The following is a 16,690-nucleotide window of genomic DNA, read 5'->3' as shown; positions in this document are numbered from 1 at the left end:
ATAGCACGCAGTGTGTTTATCGTGTAATATATACGCGAAAATGAGTTTTTACGTGCATAGTATACGCATGGATAGCACATGGTTGGGTTTAGGGTGGGGTAGGGTGCGTGTGTATTATACGCTTGGGTAGGATTAGTGGTGTGGGGTGCGTGTGTATATCACGAAATTAAGTGCGTATCATATGCACGCGCAAAACTGCGTATCATATCCACGTAAAAACTAATTTTCGCGTATAAATTGCACGATAAACACACTGCGTGCTATAGAGACGCATTTGGGTGAGAACAGGCTGCTTGACACACTACTCGCTTCATTGTACAGATCAGTCAAAGGCATACGTTGAGCCGTGCAGCCAATCACACGCGTTTCTGCTGAGTTTAAAAATGCAACGTACACTCGAAGGCGGTTAGATAGTTTTCGGGGAAGAAATCCGATGTAAACAGATCACTTGGACATCGTTGTGTAAAAGAGATAAAAACTATATAAATACTATTCGTTTTATCACACAAATCGCTTGTTTCGTTTCTTAGGCCATCAATGTGCACTTACGATGGGGAATTTTTTAATTTGGACTTTTCTCTGCATGGTATTAGAGACATCTCTGCATGCTTTTGGAGACAGTACCTATATACCTGCATTATATGACTGACAGACAAGAACGGTTTGACCTAAAAATATCAAAATTGAAACTACTGCGGAGACAAAGACACCTACATCTTGGATGCCCTTCAGGTAAGCTAAAACATACCAAAATTTAATTTAAAAGTGAACTATCCCTTTAACTCATTGTGGCCGCTGTCTCTTTTAAATAGAGGAGTTAATTGAAAGTTTTAGCCTCCCATTTTGCCGTTTTAATGACTAAACTGGTGCACAGTGATCATACTGGTTACGTTACTGGCAGCTAATAATGTATGCTGTTTATTCACGCTGCTGGAATTGGTTCACCATGTGCTACATTGTCTTTTGATGTTGAAAAGGGCATTGACAGGCTGAAGTAACAATACCTGGAATACTTTGGGAAAGGTAGAGATTATATTAACATGATCAGAGTTTCACAATTTAACTTCTCCCCAAACTGCTGTTATTACAATACAATACAATGGTTCACTTTGGAGTTTATTCACTTAAATGCAATTGTCAATCGAATTAAATGTTAACGACTATAAAATAAAATAGCAGTACGAAATGTTGTATAAAATGTTTTTATTGTTATTTAAATCAGTGTAAATTAAAAGCAATATATATTTTTTAAAGAGTGAAACATGACCATATTTTCTTAAGATTCAACAGATACAGACCCAACTACCACCAACAATTTGATTAAATTGTTTAGAAACTTGCATAACATTTCATAACAACCTCTGTTTAAACACTGTGATGAGTATTACCTGGTTATATTTATCTTTTTTTAAAGCATACAAATGTATAAACTACTGTACACTTTTTTTTTCTTCTGGAGTTTCCGGTGTTTGTTCAATCTTACTGTCCTGCCAAAAAACAATTCTTATGTTACCCAACATTAATTAAAAAGTGAAACAAATTGTTTAACATTTCCCCTTGAAATGAGTAATTGTACAACAAACAAATCTTTATCAACAGGGTCTATTATTAACTCTAATACATGTAATTGACGCCTCTGTAACTGGCATTTTGCAATGACTTTAACAGTATATTGTGGGTACTGATAGTATCTACACTGAGCTTGCTCTAAAAAAACTTTCAATGAAGGAACCAGGCAGTTGCATTTTAGTTTTTATAATTCATGAAAAGTATGCTCTCTAGTGGCCACATTTCACCAAAACAGAAAATTCCACAGGGTATTACAAAAAAATGTATGGTTTATAAAGCTATTATAAAATGTAACATGAGTTAGGTAAAAAAAATTATATTAAATATATTATATTATAAATATATAATATTAGGGAGAAAATTATAACCATGCAACCGTCTACTACAGTATTGCTTCAGACAGTGCATTGTAGTGTCCCAAGGAACAATTCATAAATTGTGGAGAGGAAGAATTGTCTAAACTCTTTAAATCATCTAAATCATCAACATGCATGTTAGACCCTATACCGACTAAGCTACTGAAAGAGATGCTTCTACAGGTCATAGATCCTCTTCTTAATATCATGAATTCATCTTTGTATATGTACAGAAAACTTTGAAGCTGCCTATTAAACCTCTTATTAAAGAAAATGCAACTTGATTCTGGAGAATTAGTCAATTACAGGCCGATCTCGAATCTACCTTTTCTGTCAAAGATACTAGAAAAGATTTTTAGAAAGAAATGGTATCGACCGTATGATAGTACTGAGACAGCTCTCATTAGAGTTACAAATGATTTGCTCTTATCATCCGATCACATAGTTGAACGGAACGCATAGCTGATACTGTGTAAAAAATTGGATGACTAGTAATTTACTATTACTTAATTATGAATAAAACAGTTTCTAATTATTGGACAAAAAACCTCTGCACGTAATAGCTAACCTAGAATACTGTCTAACACTTGATGGCTGCTCTGTCATGTCTTCGTTGTCAGTTAGGAACCTGGGTGTGATCTTTGATGCCAATCTTTGCCAATCTACACATGCCGGTAACACTTTAGAATATACTGTTCCTTCATTAATGAATAACTATACAGGAACAAATGAGTAACACACTATTAACATTCTAGTAGTAATACTATTAACTAACAAGAAACTCTAATTAACGAGTTAGTAAGTACAACGCTCAGTCGAATGTGGTAGTTCACTATTAGCTAACAGTAACTATTATTTTTCATACCTCACTGAAGACTACTAAGAACTAATATACAGGTTCATAATTAATATTACCGGTAATAATGCATAATGTATAATATAAGGTAATGGTAACCCACTAGTAATGACTCAATTACTATTACTATATTTAAGTCTTATAACAATCTGAAAAGCTTGGAATGACTTCAGGAAATAATAGGTAGGCTAGTTATCATGTTTTTCACTTTAGAATACTGATCCAAATAATTAGTAGTTTCTTTAGAAGGATGTAGTAACACTTGAGTCATAACTAGTGGGTTACAGTTACCTTTTATTATAAATTGTTAAAGCTGCAGTCCGCAGTTTTTCCTCTTTGTCGCCATCTCTGTTCGAAATCTGCAATTGCTGTTATTCACGGAATTATCAACCTCACGTGAGTCGAGCCTCGACACGGCACAGTGCAGATGAATCCAGTGTTTTGAGGAGAATGTGTGGCTGTCAATCACCGCGCCGGTGGGGATACTGGCATTCGGAATCACAGATTCTACTTTTTGGAAGTAGGCTACAGTATGACCAACTTAAGAATTTTCACTGGAAAATGCCATCTGAACAAGTAAGTAACATCCACTTTTGTTCTTACCAACTAAGAGGAAAAAAAGCATTGCAGTTAATCGCGCTGATTAAATCTAACTCGCTTATCATATCACGTCAAACAGTGTAAATTATCATTTGTTCTCAAATTGTTAATGTTAACAACATCAGCATTGCGTGACTACATTTAATGCCCTTCAGATATTGATCCTTGTTTTCGCATAGGCCCGGTTGCAGTCTCTTTTTTTCTGTAGCCACTCCGAAGTCTTTTGCATTTTACAACAGGGGAGTCTCCAGTTGTCACTGGTGATTGTAGTTTAAACCTTTCTGGATCGGCCATCAAATTAATACGTTTAATTATATCAAGTGCTGTGAGAAAAGGCTATAAATCTCCACCTCCAATATCCTCACATGTAATATAGCCTCCTAGCCGAGACACCTTCTTTATGTGTACAGATGTGACGTAATGACGCAAAGACATGCTCAAATTTTCTGCGGAAATCCACTGGAATTAAAAACATTATTACAAGCTGATCGTTTTGAATCGAGCTGAGGCAAGCAGATAGTTTTGAACACTGGCTGGTTATGTACTTGCTCAAAAAGTTTTGGATAATTTTTAACCCCAAAAATGTACGGACTGGAGCTTTAATTATATGAACCTGTATAGTTCTCTGAGAGGTATGAAAAAAATAGTAGCTACTGATTAGCTAATAGTGAACTACCACATTCAACTGAGCGCTACTTACTAATTTGTTAATTAGAGTGTCTTGTTAATTAATAGTAGTTACTAGAATGTTAATATTACTTTACTCATTAGGAACAGTATTCTAAAATGTTACCCACATGCCTATAGAGGCTAAACACACGTAATACACATTGGCATGCCGTCACCGTTTTCACAGATTCACATTTTAGAAGTTTACACAGAGATGATAATGGTTTTGTTTAAAAAAAAACTACTTCAAAATTTGCGTTCTCAGGCCACCAAAACACTGTTGTAGTGTAAATGAAAGGTCAGAACGCATTCAAAGTTTTCTGTTTTCAATTAAAAACAGTATAAAGCTAAGGATTTTTACAACGGAAATGAATCAATCAAAACTTACTTAAGTTGGACAATGATTTTCTTCTAGGAACTGCTGTACAGCCACAACAATTGTTGTTGCATTAATTTCCTATTATCACTGTAAAGCTGTCGGTAACAATCGGTATTGTAAAACGCGTTGTACAAATGAAGGTGAGTTGACTTGACTATATAAAGTGTACCTAAAGTATACTTGCAATAGTTCCACTTTAGCACAATCAAATATACTTAAGTATATATTTAGTTGGTCCTCAGCACTTTTTCTGGATAACTAAGTGCATTACGTACAACATTATGGTTACACTTTATTTCGATAGTCCACTTTAGACATTCAATTATAAGTCACTTTTCAACTACATGTCAACTAACTGTCATTAGAGTATTAGTAGGCTGTAGTAGACTTTCAGTAGACTGTTAGGTTATGGTTAGGTGTTAGGGTTCCGGTTAGGAGAATAAGTTGACTTCTAGTTGCCAAGTATCTTATAGTCAATAGAATATTTGGGACCAACAAAATAAAGTGTTAGCAGATATTAAGCAGACAGTACTGATACTCTAATGACAGTTAGTTGACATGTAGTTGCAAAGTTACTTATAGTTTGTAGAATGTCTAAAGTGGACTATCGAATGTTACCAAAATTATTTGTTCTGATTTAGAAGACTTTAAGTATACCCATTTAGTATACCAAAAGTACAATAAATATGTAAATGTATTTGTAGTATACTTAACATAAAATAAATGTATTTAAAATACATTTTAGTATATTTATTTTTCACTAGGGTAATACAGGTGAAAAGGGATTTACTATTTGTTTTTGGGACTGATAATATATCTAGAAATATTACCAATAAGGTCAAATCAAAATCTAGCACTGACTGGTGAAATATTGTACCTCTCTGAGCACCATTGAAGTTTAAGGATAACATCTTAAAACAAGTACAATTTAAATATGATTGTATATCATTTTTGGCCAAATCACCAAAAATGTTAAATATTTTACAGCTGTTAAAATGACTCTTTACTTTAATGTGAATAAAGAACTTGGAAACATTGTGGTAAACCAGTGGTACCATTATCACCTTGTGTAATGTCCATAATAGTGCAGGTGACATTTGAAGACATTCGTGATATGAATGGGTCACATATGCTCCACTTTTTGTGTGCTATTTTCTCCATCTCCTGAAGCCCATGAACATACTGCAGCCATAACACAAAGTCACTATAAAGGCAAATATCTGTGAAGAGAGAAATAACAGAATTATTTACATAGGTGATTAAGATCACTATATACTATTTTAATATCTAATTTGCTGGGTTTAAGCTGGGTTTAATAATTTACTGGGTTTGATTTGGTTCCTCTGTATTCTGTAGCAAATTCTGAAAAGGCATTTGTAAGGTATAATTCATGCTGTGTACTGTATCTTAACTTGAGAAGCCAGAACCCCTTTTGTATTTAATAGAAAACATAATGAACCACTTATATTACGTAAAAATGTATAGAAATGTGGGTAAATTTGCAATGCTAATATCCATGGAAATGCGTCATCACAGTCTGTAAATATCTCTTAACAACACAATGCAATCACTAGTAAGACTTCCTGTCAATAAAGTATCTATCTCACATTACACATTAATAAACCACAATAAATAAAGCAAATTAAAGTGATGTCTCATGTCTCAAATCAAGTGAATTACAGGTCATTGGAAAGGAGTCCAATCACAACTGACCACAACTGACCTGGAAGTAACCAATGCATCAGCATCAGTTGTGCACTCGGTTATTACTGTCATTTATTTTTCGCCATAATATGGCTTATCACTTTTTAAAGCACTTTTTAAATCAAAACCCCTTACCCAAACCTACCCATTTATATATTATATAAAATAAAACATGGTATATAACAGGCTTGGTGGATTTTGGAATGAACAGGTCATTTATAAAATGTGTCTTATAAAAAAATGTCTTGTCAAAGGGAGAAATTTTGTGTAAATTATGCAGTATTGTTTCATAGGAACATATAATCCACCAAACTGTAGAAATGATTCAAATTCAAGTGCTGTCACAATATATTTCAAAAAGTACAAGTACCAAACAATTGGTTTGTGTTAGGAACAGTACCAAATCGATCACTGTACACATCCGCCATAAAGATCCTCATCCTGTGCACACATTAAAAAATTGCTGCTAGAAAAATGTTACATCAGCTTTGATTGTAAAATGTTATCAGCTTTCGTGTGTCTCGTGATTGATTGCGTCATGCTAAGGTTCGGGTGTATATAGGGTGTATATCGTACTTCAGAAAACTTGGAATGCAACATCAGTTGTTTTTAATACTTTTATCCTGTTTTGGATCAGTTTTTGCTATAAATATGTCACATTGTCAGTTTGTTTTGATTTTTGTTCTTGTCTGTGTTGGGTTAATCTGTTAATTAGTTCAGTTCTGTCTTTCTCCGACCCCCTGCCTGTTTGTTTCCATGGTAACTGATTTGATTTTAGTTTAATTTCATATGTGTCTTGTAAATTTACTCCTCATTTGCTGTCTATTTAAGCCCTGTGTTTATATCAGTTCTTTGTCATTCCACGTTGCATGTTCATGGTTGTTCTGTTCATGTTCCTGTTCCCGAGATTCTGTTTTGTGAAGTTTTGAGTTTGTTTTTGAATAAAGCTGCTGCACTTAAATCCTGTTTCATCTCTGCTGCATCCACGTTGTAACAAAATACTTGACAATACAAATGAATGCACTTTTATTTGCCTGTTATGTGTTTTATATTGTTGAGAAATGGTTAAGGTTTAAGGTAGGGGTGGGTTAATTTTGAAATATATATACAAAAATACAGTATAAGTATAAATATTAAAAAAAATATATTTATATTTTTACTAATACAAACAAAAAATGTAATGCGTCTTGATCTGACGCTAAGGTATACTGAAAGCAATGATGTAACCTGCTCATAAAAAAATTACGCTAAAGGGGTACAATGAAAAAGCAAGGGAAAATAAAGGTAGTGTTAACAACTCACCGCAGCAGCAACATTAATGCTGTATTCCCGATAGTCCAGAAATGTCATTATATTGCCTCTGGGTCTAACAATACAGGTGTTGTTTACTTGATATGTGCCCGCAGATGAAACTGTAGCCTCCAGCAAGAATGCACCAAAATAAAACAGCAAAGCGATGAAATGGTAGAACATATCCTGTAAATGGAAGACAATTTATAAATCTTATGTTGTGTACAGATCACCAGATCAAAAGACTGTATTTCAGAGAATCCTGTCAAGTTAATAATTACTTGGGGTAATAACTTATATTAGCTTTTTTAAATTAGTTTTAAATGTATTCACTGACTAAAATGAGCAACATAATTATATATATATATATATATATATATATATATATATATATATATATATCGTTGCACTCTTATTAACCTCAGTTCCCTTTTGTTGTCACTTCGAGTTACGTCGAATGACGATGAAATGGGGTTCGCTTAGAAGCCTATCCTCTTCGAACAGTAATAAAACGAGCCAATGGAAAGCAAATGCCATGGGTCCGCTGAATTTGCTTAGCGTAATTCCGCCCCACCTCGTGGGTATAAAGGAAGAGTGCCGGCAACATGCAAATATGTTTTCGCTTTCAGAGCTAAGTGTATTCTTCAATACACAGTAGTCTTGCTCGACGCTCCCATCTCCCAAGCTGGCGTCATCGGACTTCGCCCAACATTGCCCCGACGGCCCGCTGCTGCCTCCACCCAGCCCATCGGCACAGATGCCTCAGCCTGCTTGCTGCCAAGGGCGCCCTTGGTAGGGCTCCCCAGGGGGTGCTATACGTCCCAAGCTCCAACAGCCATGGAGCTTGGTTCACCACGAACCTCCTTAGCTAATGGACCAGGTTCGGGATGGACAAGACTGACCACTAGTGTAATGGATCCACTCTTGAGGTCAGTGCGAACAGCAATCAAGTCCATGTGGTTCGAAGTATAGCTCCGGTAGTTCCTGAGATCATACCTCTGTCCATGGTACTTCCTGTAATGACCACCGCTATGCTGTGTGTGTGTGAGGCTCACTCCTCCCGAGGCGGCAGCGATCGCCACAGCTCCTTCCGAGGCGACGGCTACAGCTCTTTTTTGAGTCATCTACCTGGGCCGTATAAGGACTGTCTATGACCCATGTCACGACCACACAGTCCTTTCACAGACTTTCAGGAGGACTGCCCTGGCCTTGGTTCCACCATGGCCACCTGAGTCCACAAGGTAATCTGTGCTGCTTTGGTTAAAAAATCACAACCACCAGCTACACTCTGGTGGTACCTATCCCTGCTGAATCCACCGTGGCCACCAGATCCTGCATAGTGTAGTCATCTGCTGGATGTTTCATGCATGCTATTGCTCCATGATCCAGGCCAGCCTTTGCTCAACATCCCTGGTCTGCCCATACTCCATGATATAAGCTCTGGTCCACGCCCTCTTCCTCTTCACGGGACTGGCCCTCCCCCCTCCCCCTCTCCCCCAGGACCTCCTCTAATCCACCACCCTTATTAACTGTTTTGTGTTTTTTTGTGTGGATGTTTCGCCAGGGCATCTGGAGACATATTTTTGAGCGGGGAATATGTCAGATTTGGTTTTGGGTTTTAAATCACTTTTAGGTTTCCATGACTTTTATTTTGTAATTGACATATCTACAGTATGGTCCCAGTTTTGTCATGTTTCTGGTCATGTCATGTGATTTCCCTGTTCTTCATATGATCATGTCTTGTGCTTCCTTTGCTTTAGTGTTTTTTGTTATTAGTTGTGTTCGACTTCATGTGGTGCTGTGCAGCAGAGAGCTGCACGGGTCCGATTTTGTAAATCCTGCTTAAAACCGCATCCGACCCGTTTTCCGACAGCAGCACTAATTAAAATCCGCAACCCGACCCGAACCGCTTAAAATAGAACCGAGACCCGACCCGCACCCGAAATAAAATCAGTTTAGCCAATCACATTATAGACACACTTTTTTCAAATTTGTATTGCCTTTGGCGGCTTGCCTTAACACAAGGACAACAGCCGAAGCTGTCAAAAAGCCAACAGCCTAAAGAACATGGCTAACGTTACCACAAAACAATTCAATTTCGTCTAGCACATCAGGTTCACAATTTTATATATATTTCTATATTATTTCATCAATGTTGATTATATGAGAAGTGAAATGCATAGTAGCCTAAGATCATAAGTTGTGCAATATGTCGGGAGACAGAGTCGGCAGACATTATTGACCACTTCATTAAGTTTCTTATTGTATAGAGCCTTTCTTTAAAGTGAATTTCGTTTTGTATTAATTTTATCTTAATTTTAATCAATGTTTTATAACCAATTGTCTGAATTTAATAAATAAGAAGTAATAGCAGGCATCAGGACACGGAGCAGAGGCAACGGCGCATGAACTGGAAATTAACGAAACTCAGCGTATAAGCCTCACAGACCTGAGAAATATATAGAAAGCTTGAAATGTGTACTTTTAAACAAAACAATTCAAAACGAAAGAAAACAGACTGCTCTGTCTCCTGGCTATATTTGACATAGCCTATTCAATAGCCTAATCATTAGGCTACTTTTGCCGTTTCTTTGTGACGTTTTTCATGACCTCTCAATAGTTAATATTGTTATTTGGTGTTCAGTTACAATTCAGTTTGGTGTACAGGTTTTCAAATGTTATTTAATAAAAATATAACTTTTTTTCCCTGTGGCTGTGTTTGCATTAATACTGACCTTTCACAAGGCGCCGCATCTCACTGTGCACGCTTGCCACTTCACTACTGTCAGCAGCAAATAGCTCCATACTTTTCAGTTTAGGATGCAGGAACATTGCAAGTCTGTGTAAACGATGCATTTCGAACTTGTCCTGGAGGATAGTTTTGTAGATGTGTTCCTAAAAATATGCATTTATTTTTACATTTGCACGTGACTGTTTTGAACCCGTGTTTAGACCCGCGTTTCCCCCGTGTCCGACCCGACCCGCACCCGTATCCGACACAGTTGGATATTTTTCACCCGTTTGAGCAAAATTTGCGGGTCACCCGTCGGGTACCCGAACCCGTGCAGGACTCTGCTGTGCAGACCGATCAGCATCTGACTCGAAATTATGCCAAGTTTAGACAAGTTTGCATGCCGGTTAGAAATTTTGCCCGACTTGAGACGCCACGTCACTGTGATGCATAACATCAAAGTACCGCAAGAGCGATTCAAGAGCAGACGGCTGACTATGCCACCCCTGATTCTCCAGAGTGGCTGCACAAGCTCTGATGACGATTGACACAGCTGTTTCATGATTGGTCGGATTCACCAATGACAATAATGACGTGTGTTTCATGTTTATTATGACACCAATTCCGCTAATAGTCTCAAACTCATGTTTTTATAACAGTACATTTTGGTTTATTTTTGTTAGTTTGGTGTGTTTCATTTAATAAACTGCACAGTGGTTCCACATTCAAATCGCCTTCAGTGAAATAATTGTTACATAAGTGTGGTAGACCATGAACATTAATCATGGTTATAGAGTAGACATTACTCAGCACTGGAGTTGAGGCCATGGCCACTATTGAAAACTGGCACAATGCTTATTCTTTGACACCTAAATCTTGCTATTAGATTTATCTGAGCCTAACACCGTGTCCTAACTACACTCGACGCGAAAAGATCCAGCGACAAATAATTTGTCTGTCCACACTAGACGTGACGCAACTGCGAGATGCATACAAATCAATCAAAACCAACAGCCAATCAGAACAACTGTGGGCGGGCTATTGACGGCAATCGCAAGAAAATGGATAAGTAGGCTACATTATCAAATTCACAAATATTACACCATTTAAACGTTATTCAAATACATAGTGTCACATTCTCTACCTTCATCTCCGTCTGTGTCTGCACTACATCTCCCATCATCCTCCCTCACCTTCACCTGCTCATTATCTTCACGGTCATCACCTGTGTTCTGTTTATCATTAGTTCATCTTCATCACCTGTGTCTTGTCAATCACCTTCATCTGTGTCACCTGGTGTTCTTTCATTATCTGTGTGTATTTTAGTTCCTCTACAGCCACTGTTCAGTTGCCGGTTATTGTTTGTGCACACGCACACTGTTTCGAGTGTTGTTTGGATTTTGCTTGTGAAAATAAACTAGAGTATCTTTTTGTACATCGCCTGACCATCTTCTTCTTCATCGGACCTCTTGACGTTGCAGAATAACCGGCCAAAAAGAGCCCCACGGAGACCCAGGGATCTTAGGATGGGTATCCTCCTCACCCCGGTGAACCCAGTTCGTACTCTCCTCAACTTCTTCCAGGATGGTCGGCCGATCGAGGACTATGTTGAAGACTTCCTTGATCTGGTGCAAGAAACCTCTTGGAATGAGAAAACCTTAAAAAAAAAGTTTTTTGGTGTGGGCTGGATGATTGGCTTTATCAGGAAGTTCCTGCAGCTGCGACTATTTGTTCGCTGGCTCATTATATAGACTATGTACTATGGTTGAGTGGTTCTTCCCTCACTGTCTGTGAGGTAGGTGAAGACACCACATCCACTCAATCACCAACCCTGCCAGATCTTCACAACCTGCCCGATCTTCGCGTCGTGCCTGCCCAGCCAGAGATGATTCACGTCCAGCCTGCCCAGCCTGAGACGATTCGCGTCATGCCTGCCCAGCCTAAGACGATTCACGCCTGTCCAGCCGAGCCTGCACTTCATGCCAGTCCAGTCGAGCCAGCACTTCACGCCAGATCTGCCGAGCCCAAGCCAGTATGCGTCATAACCGCCGCGCCTGTGACTAAGAGCGTCATGCCTGCTGAGCTTCTTTTTTCGTTTATCCCGTCTGGCTTGGAACTCCCTTCACCTCTGGTCCCTACTGCTCAAAGCTCTCTCCACCGCTGGTCCTGCCCAGCTCAAAGCCCTCTTCACCGCTGGTCCTGCCCATCTCAAAGTCCTCTTCACCGCTGATCCTGCCCAGCTCAAAGTCCTCTTCACCGCTGGTCCTGCCCAGCTCAAAGTCCTCTTCGCCGCTGGTCCTGCCCAGCTCAAAGTCCTCTTCGCTGCTGGTCCTGTCCGGTCCTGACCTGCCCTCACCGCTGGTCTCGTCCAGTCCTGACCCGCCTAAGACGATTCACCGCTGTCCAGCCGAGCCTGCACTTCACGCCAGTCCAGCCGAGCCAGCACTTCATGCCAGATCTGCCGAGCCCAAGGCAGTATGCGTCATAACCGCCGCGCCTGTGACTAAGAGCGTCATGCCTGCTGAGCTTCTTTTTTCGTTTATCCCGTCTGGCTTGGAACTCCCTTCACCTCTGGTCCCGAACTGCTCAAGTGAACTACCGTGAACACGAGCCCAGCTCCCGCAAGATATCCAGCACCACTACCGTGAACATGAGCCCAGCTCCCGCAAGAGATCCAGCACCACTACCGTGAACACGAGCCCAGCTCCAACAGGAGATCCAGCACCACTACCGTGAACACGAGCCCAGCTCCCGCAAGAGATCCAGCACCACTACCATGAACACGAGCCCAGCTCCAACAGGAGATCCAGCACCACTACCGTGAACACGAGCCCAGCTCCCGCAAAATATCCAGCACCACTACCGTGAACACGAACCCTGCTCCAGCAAGACATCCAGCACCACTACCATGAACACGAGCCCAGCTCCCGCAAGAGATCCAGCACCACTACCGTGAACACGAGCCCAGCTCCCGCATGAGATCCAGCACCACTACAGTGAGCACAAGCCCAGCTCCCGCAAGAGATCCAGCACCACTACCGTGAACATGAGCCCAGCTCCCGCATGAGATCCAGCACCACTACCGTGGAAATGAGACCAGTTGATTATTTGAATGCCTTTTAAAGGTTTAACTTTTGATTTTAAAATATTTGTTAAACAAGTTTAAATATACACTCTTAGAAAAAAAGGGTTCATTGGGGTTCTATATAGAACCATAGAGTTCTTTACTCAACTCCAAAGAACCTTTTATGCTAAAAAGGTTCTATAATGACAAGAAAGAACACTTTTGGTTCTTAAAAACCCTTAAAAAGGGTTCTGTATATAGAACCTTTTAGGGGTTCCAAATACGAAGCGCCTATAGAACCTTTTAAGGTTCTATATAGAACCTTTTCTTCTAAGAGTGTAGGCAGTATTGTACATGTTAAAAACGAAATATCATCTGAAATAAAGGAAGATATCATGTAGCCTAAACGAGTCATTGTATAGTGTATTTTACAAAGTTTTAGATGATTACGTTAATAGTGGGGGTTTTTTTACAGTAAGTTTTATTTGAGTCAGAAGTATGTGGTAATTATTTATTAATTACTAATGGGTTCCCTATATTTGCACTTTAGAATACTGTTTCAAGTTCTAAGTATTTCCTGAAGAATTATCTAATAATTCTTTATTAATTACTAATAAGTTCCCTATATTTTCACTTTAGAATACGTTTTTTAGGTTATAAGTAGCCTAATCCCTGGATATTTATTTGATAATTCTTTATTAATTACTAATGGGTTCCCTATATTTTCACTTTAGAATACTGTTTCAGGTTATAAATAATTCCTGAAGAATTTTTTTATAATTCTTCATTAATTACTATTAAGTTCCCTATATTTTCAGTTTCCCTCAGTCGTTGCCTCAAATACATGAATTTACTCAATGGCATTCAATGCTGAGGAAAACAGACACACACAGTACTGTAAATAAAATATAAAAACTAATCTGAGGTTAGTTTTGTATGACTGATCATTAGTTTCTTCTTAGTTATTTTTTATTGAACCTTAATTAATTGGTAGTAATTCTTCAGGAGGTATGACAGAATTAATTAGTTATTGATTAACTAACTGTTACTTAACACAATCATAAAATTCTATTACATACTGATTAGTTAACACATTCCTTAGTAGTTAACAGTAGTGAAGAAGTAGTTAATGAATAATTACCTACTAGTTCTTCAATAATTCCTTATTAGTTATGCAGTAAGTAAGATACAGTATTCTAAAATGTTACCGAAATTTCTTTTAAATGTAAGATTTTTTTTACATTTTTTTACACTTTTTCCCTTTCGAAATCTAACTTACATTGTACTTGTACATTGACATTGTATAACGGAACTTGTTTGAATTGTGATTTTTATTTTCTTGCCATTTATCTTTCTCACATTTAATTAAATTAAACATAACGTGTGTTCATTTTTGAGCACAACAAAGAAAAAACATAACAATGTGTGGACACTGGCAAAGGGAGTCTAATTTTGTTTTATTCACAGGTATTTCTTGTTACAGCAACTTAAAAAAAGTTAATTGGGACAAATTTGTTAGTTGTGGTGACACCAGAAATCAGAGATCAAATCATTATCTTAATGTAGTGTAATAGCTATTCAATAACTACAATTTCTGATGTTTTTAAAGTGGCCTTTTTATTACACAAATAAAGATGTAGTTTTATTAAAAGTGAATTCCTAGCATATAAAATAACCTGAAAATTTACCTTAAAGCTTGTAAGCCCTATTTCCTGTTCTACCAACCCTGTGACCTTGAGGCAGGTGGGTTAAACTCTACTTGGAGGATTGTCCTGGAAATGTGTGTACAATAATCTACACTAAAGTGTCAACTCCATGTATGTGTTTGCATTTGCAAAGAAATACACACTCACCATGAAATTCCAGTCAGTGTTAATCTTGTCAGCCAGGCCCAGCAGAAACAGGGCGAGGTATACAGATGAACAGATGAACATGGTTACTGACACAAACATCACCCATCCTTGCAACAATGGCACGGACACATTCGTCGATGCTACTAATATCCACACCAATCCTCCAAACACCTGGTGTTTGAAAAAAAAAAAAAAATTCTGAATTCAAAGACCTCAAAGATTGTGTAGCATAATTGGTGTGTACAGCCATAATTAATATAGTATTACTGTATTCTAATATAGACTATAAAGATTAAATAATCATAACAGCCATATTATTATGACTTAGTTATCAAGGTGTACTGCCATAATACTACAAGGGACACACCTTTGTGAGTTACAGAAGTTTAACCCAGTAAGTCTTGAAATAGCTACAAACAAAAACAACACTTACAATTTCCAAACAAATCAGGGCCCCGGAATACGTCCTCAGTATTTCCACTCCGAGGGGTAGAGAAATAGTCGGTGCTGGGAAGGAGGTAGTGGCCGGGTTCGGTGTTTCCGCCATCCTCATTCAGCTCGACAAGCACAGGTTGAACAAAAGACTAATGCATAGGAGAATTCTGCTGGAGTCATGTATCAGGAACAGGTCTGACAGGTGTGTGGCCACTCCCATTTTGTTCGGCCCTTTCTCACTCCCACAGTTCAGCCAAATCACTGGGACTGAGGGCATGCAGTTTAATTCACTGTGAATGAATACCTCGTTTAAAAAAAATAGGTATTTGCTGGAAAAAAAATAGGTATGCTACTATGCTTCTCAACTTTTATTTTCCCTGCACCATATGATTTTTTCTTCTTCTGTTTGGCCATGTACAAAAATAACTGAATGGTTTCACAACTTTGGTTAATGATTAATGCATATGCTTAGGTTCAACATACCTGAGTAAATATTATGTTACACCCTAAAATGATTATAAAGAAAAGCCCAGAAAAAAAAGCTCAGATAACCGTGAATGTGCGGTGTTGCGAATTAGCCTTGACAATAAACACTATATGATACTGACGTGGGATTGCTTCGAGAAGATAATCTGTATCTGTTCACTGTATCTGTCCCTACTCAATAAACTATAAATAATGTAAATTTCTTCCAGTGCTTTGTGGAGATATACAATTCGTTAATGGAGTTTGAAATTATTTGTTTGATTTGAATTCAGGTACTGAATGAAATCAATATACTAACAGTTGAAGTGGAATCATATTGAAAGTGGTAAAAGACTTTCTGAAAAGGTGATTGTTGATAGAAAACATTCACCATCCATGAATAGAGGTGATGCATAGGCCTATTTTCATAAACTATAGCCTAGTTTCTTGGATAAGACCACTGCTTTAGTGACTCTGTTAGTACAATGATGAGGGATATCCATTGAATACTGAAATTTGAAGTTTGTTTAGGTAGTTAGCATTTATCAGAGCTACAGTACTTATAAAAAGTACCTTAGCTTCACATGTGACAATGCCATGGTGAACAGATAGCAACATTTCTAGTTGTCTGCTGGGAAAATAAGTGTTAGCTGTACAGATACTGATTACCTCATGTCAATAATAAATCACTTGTTTTTTTTATTATATTTAGTTAATGA

At 38.1% G+C, this 16,690-nt stretch overlaps 1 protein-coding gene across 2 annotated transcripts in view; it reads right to left on the bottom strand.

Annotated features, from left to right (window-relative positions):
- The window catches only part of mal2 (mal, T cell differentiation protein 2), a 29,502-nt gene extending 13,798 nt beyond the window's left edge, over positions 1-15,704 (bottom strand). Inside the window, exons 1-4 of one of the 2 annotated variants that reach the window (XR_013799194.1) lie at positions 15,505-15,704; positions 15,072-15,242; positions 7,436-7,609; positions 5,494-5,649 (exon numbers count right to left, since the gene is read on the bottom strand). Coding sequence is in view for 1 of the 2 variants with exons in the window: in XM_079624645.1 (XP_079480771.1) it covers positions 5,578-5,649; positions 7,436-7,609; positions 15,072-15,242; positions 15,505-15,624 (537 nt within the window). In the remaining variant the exon portion in view is untranslated. Of the gene's footprint in view, positions 1-1,196; positions 5,650-7,435; positions 7,610-15,071; positions 15,243-15,504 lie in introns of those variants that run through there. The other variant, XM_079624645.1, reaches the window with a different exon arrangement.
- Between the last annotated feature and the right edge of the window lie 986 nt (positions 15,705-16,690).

The sequence above is a fragment of the Phoxinus phoxinus genome, assembly GCF_949152265.1.
Source record: "Phoxinus phoxinus genome assembly, chromosome: 10".
Taxonomy (NCBI): domain Eukaryota; kingdom Metazoa; phylum Chordata; class Actinopteri; order Cypriniformes; family Leuciscidae; genus Phoxinus; species Phoxinus phoxinus.
The sequence above is the reverse complement of the archived record's forward strand: the minus strand, read 5'-3'. Positions and strand labels throughout refer to the sequence as shown.